This window comes from Charadrius vociferus, unplaced genomic scaffold (assembly GCF_000708025.1).
Source record: "Charadrius vociferus isolate BGI_N301 unplaced genomic scaffold, ASM70802v2 scaffold1682, whole genome shotgun sequence".
NCBI classification, from domain to species: Eukaryota; Metazoa; Chordata; class Aves; order Charadriiformes; family Charadriidae; genus Charadrius; species Charadrius vociferus.
This window is the reverse complement of record NW_009647282.1, coordinates 11,555-15,108: the sequence shown is the minus strand read 5'-3', so window position 1 is coordinate 15,108 and position 3,554 is coordinate 11,555. Positions and strand designations below refer to the sequence as shown.

Below are 3,554 nucleotides of genomic sequence, written 5' to 3'. Positions count from 1 at the left end.
GGTCCCCCAAATTGGGGTCCCCCCAAAGTCCCCCAGACGCCTGGGCCCTCCCAGTTGGGGTCCCCCAAGCGTCCCCAGACACCCGGGTCCCCAAAATTGGGGTCCCCAAGGTCTCCCAGATGCCTGGGTCCCCCCCCAAGGGGGTGACATCGGCTCCCTGAACTTCTGGGTCCCCAAAATTGGGGTCCCCAAGGGTCCCCAGACTTCTGGGTCCCCCAAATTGGGATCCTGGATGCCCGAGTCCCCCCAAGGGGGTGGCACGGGGTCCCCCAAGCGTCCCTGGACACCTGGATCTCCCCAGTTGGGGTCCCCAAACTCCTGGGTCCCCCAAATTGGGGTCCCCAAGGTCTCCCCGAACACCTGAGTCCTCCCAGTCGGTGTCGCTGAACTCCTGTGACCCTCAAATTGGGGTCCCCGTGGTCCCCCTTTCGGGTCCCCGCGCGCCCCGGGGGGGGGGGGGGGGGTGACACAGGGTTCCCCGGCCACTGGGGTCCCCTGATGTCCCCATCCCTCCCCTCCACAGGCACTGGTTGGCGGGGGCGTACCCCCAATTTGCCGTCCCCTACTTCATCTACGACGTCTACGCCATGTTCCTGTGTCACTGGCACCGGGGACGGGTGAAGGGACACGAAGTGGCGCCTCCCCCGTCCCTGAGGGCGGCCGCTGGCGCCTACCTGCGCAAGGACTTCCTCATGGTGCTCCACCACGCCGCCATGGTGCTCGTCTGCTTCCCGGTGGCCACCGTGAGTGGGGATGGGGACGTCAGGGGATTGGGGACACCTTGGGGACAAGGGAAAGGGCTGGGGCCATGGGACATGGGAGGGGGAGTGGGATGACATCTTGGGATGGACGTGGTTATGGAGATCCACCACACCGCCATGGTGCTCATCTACTTCCCCGTGGCCACCGTGAGCGGGACGGGGACGTCAGGGGCTTGGGGACACCTTGGGGACAAGGGAAAGGGCTGGGGCCATGGGACATGGGAGGGGGAGTGGGATGACATCTTGGGATGGACGTGGTTATGGAGATCCACCACACCGCCATGGTGCTCATCTACTTCCCCGTGGCCACCGTGAGCGGGACGGGGACGTCAGGGGCTTGGGGACACCTTGGGGACAAGGGAAAGGGCTGGGGCCATGGGACATGGGAGGGGGAGTGGGATGACATCTTGGGATGGACGTGGTTATGGAGATCCACCACACCGCCATGGTGCTCATCTACTTCCCCGTGGCCACCGTGAGCGGGACGGGGACGTCAGGGGCTTGGGGACACCTTGGGGACAAGGGAAAGGGCTGGGGCCATGGGACATGGGAGGGGGAGTGGGATGACATCTTGGGATGGACGTGGTTATGGAGATCCACCACACCGCCATGGTGCTCATCTACTTCCCCGTGGCCACCGTGAGCGGGACGGGGACGTCAGGGGCTTGGGGACACCTTGGGGACAAGGGAAAGGGCTGGGGCCATGGGACATGGGAGGGGGAGTGGGATGACATCTTGGGATGGACGTGGTTATGGAGATCCACCACACCGCCATGGTGCTCATCTACTTCCCCGTGGCCACCGTGAGCGGGACGGGGACGTCAGGGGCTTGGGGACACCTTGGGGACAAGGGAAAGGGCTGGGGCCATGGGACATGGGAGGGGGAGTGGGATGACATCTTGGGATGGACGTGGTTATGGAGATCCACCACACCGCCATGGTGCTCATCTACTTCCCCGTGGCCACCGTGAGCGGGACGGGGACGTCAGGGGCTTGGGGACACCTTGGGGACAAGGGAAAGGGCTGGGGCCATGGGACATGGGAGGGGGAGTGGGATGACATCTTGGGATGGACGTGGTTATGGAGATCCACCACACCGCCATGGTGCTCATCTACTTCCCCGTGGCCACCGTGAGCGGGACGGGGACGTCAGGGGCTTGGGGACACCTTGGGGACAAGGGAAAGGGCTGGGGCCATGGGACATGGGAGGGGGAGTGGGATGACATCTTGGGATGGACGTGGTTATGGAGATCCACCACACCGCCATGGTGCTCATCTACTTCCCCGTGGCCACCGTGAGCGGGACGGGGACGTCAGGGGCTTGGGGACACCTTGGGGACAAGGGAAAGGGCTGGGGCCATGGGACATGGGAGGGGGAGTGGGATGACATCTTGGGATGGACGTGGTTATGGAGATCCACCACACCGCCATGGTGCTCATCTACTTCCCCGTGGCCACCGTGAGTGGGGACGGGGACGTCAGGGGATTGGGGACACTTTGGGCACAAGGGAAAGGGTTGGGGCCATGGGGTTGGCTCGGGAACATGGGATGGAGGGCCATCACCTTGCGGTGGACGTGGTTATGGAGGTCCACCATAGCTCCATGCTGCATGTTGATTTGCCCATGGCTGTGGGGATGGAGGTGGGGACACTTGGGGACAATGGGATGGGTTGGGGACACTCGGGGCTCTGGGATGGAGACACATCAGCTTGGGATGGACGTGCTCATGGAGGTCCACCACGACCCCGTGGCGCTCATTGCCTTCTCCATGGCCATGGGGAGCGGGAACGGGGATGGTGTCCCCTTGGGGCCACCGTGGGGCCACGGGGCCACCTCAGGGCCACCTCTGGGCCACGGGGCCACCTCCAGGCCATAGGGAGAGGGAGATGGGGACAACCCAGGTTGGGCATCGCCTCGTCCTCCCATTGCCCCATGGCCTTGTGTGACCTCTGTGTCCTCATGGCACCCCGATGTCCGTCCCCCCCCGTGTCCCCTGTGTCCTCCCGTGTCCCCCCAGCTGTGGCGCCAGGGGAAGGGTGACTTCTTCTTGGGGTGTCTCCTGATGGCCGAGCTCAGCACCCCCTTCGTCTGCCTCGGCAAGGTCCTCATCCTGGTGAGTACGGCCACCGAGGTGACCACAGGTCCCCAACTCCAACCCTGGGGTCACCAGGAGGACGCCTTGGGTGGCCGAGGGGGTCCTCCAAACCCTTTGGGTCCTCATCCCGATGAGGGGTGGCCGTGGGTCCCTCAAGCCCTGGGTGGGTGGGGGGTGGCCGTGGGTCCCTAGAACCCTGGGTAGATGTGGGATGGTCATGAGTCTCCCAAGCCCTGTGCCCCCAGGAGAACACCTGATGTCTCCATGGGTCCTTCCACCCCTGGGGTGCCCATAGCCACGTCGGGTGTCCCTGTGTCCCTCAACCCATGTCGCCAGGAGAACATCTTGGCTGCCCATAGGTCCCTCAAACCCTAGGTAGATGCGGACGACCTACAACTCCCCAACCCTTGGTGCTCCCAGGAGAACACCTGATGTCTCCATGGTTCCCTCCACCCCTGGGGTCCCCATAGCAACGTCGAGTGTCCCTGTGTCCCTCAACCCATGTCCCCTGGAGAACATCTTTGTTGCCCGTAGGTCCCTCAACCCCTGGCTAGATGTGAACAACCCACATCTCCCCAACCTGTGCTGCCCCCAGGAGAATACCCGAGGTCTCCATGGGTCCCTCCACCCCTGGGGTGCCCATAGCCACGTCGGGTGTCCTCAAGTCCCTCAACCCCTATCCCCCAGAAGAACATCTC

General features: G+C 64.2%; 1 protein-coding gene across 1 annotated transcript in view; it reads left to right on the top strand.

Annotated features, from left to right (window-relative positions):
* Positions 1-472: 472 nt before the first annotated feature.
* LOC104281964 overlaps positions 473-3,554 on the top strand; it is a gene marked incomplete at its 5' end in the record, with an annotated part of 9,862 nt that continues 6,780 nt past the window's right edge. Inside the window, 2 exons of the mRNA XM_009880029.1 lie at positions 473-743; positions 2,779-2,874. Coding sequence (XP_009878331.1) covers positions 473-743; positions 2,779-2,874 — 367 coding nt within the window. The remainder of the gene's footprint in view (positions 744-2,778; positions 2,875-3,554) is intronic.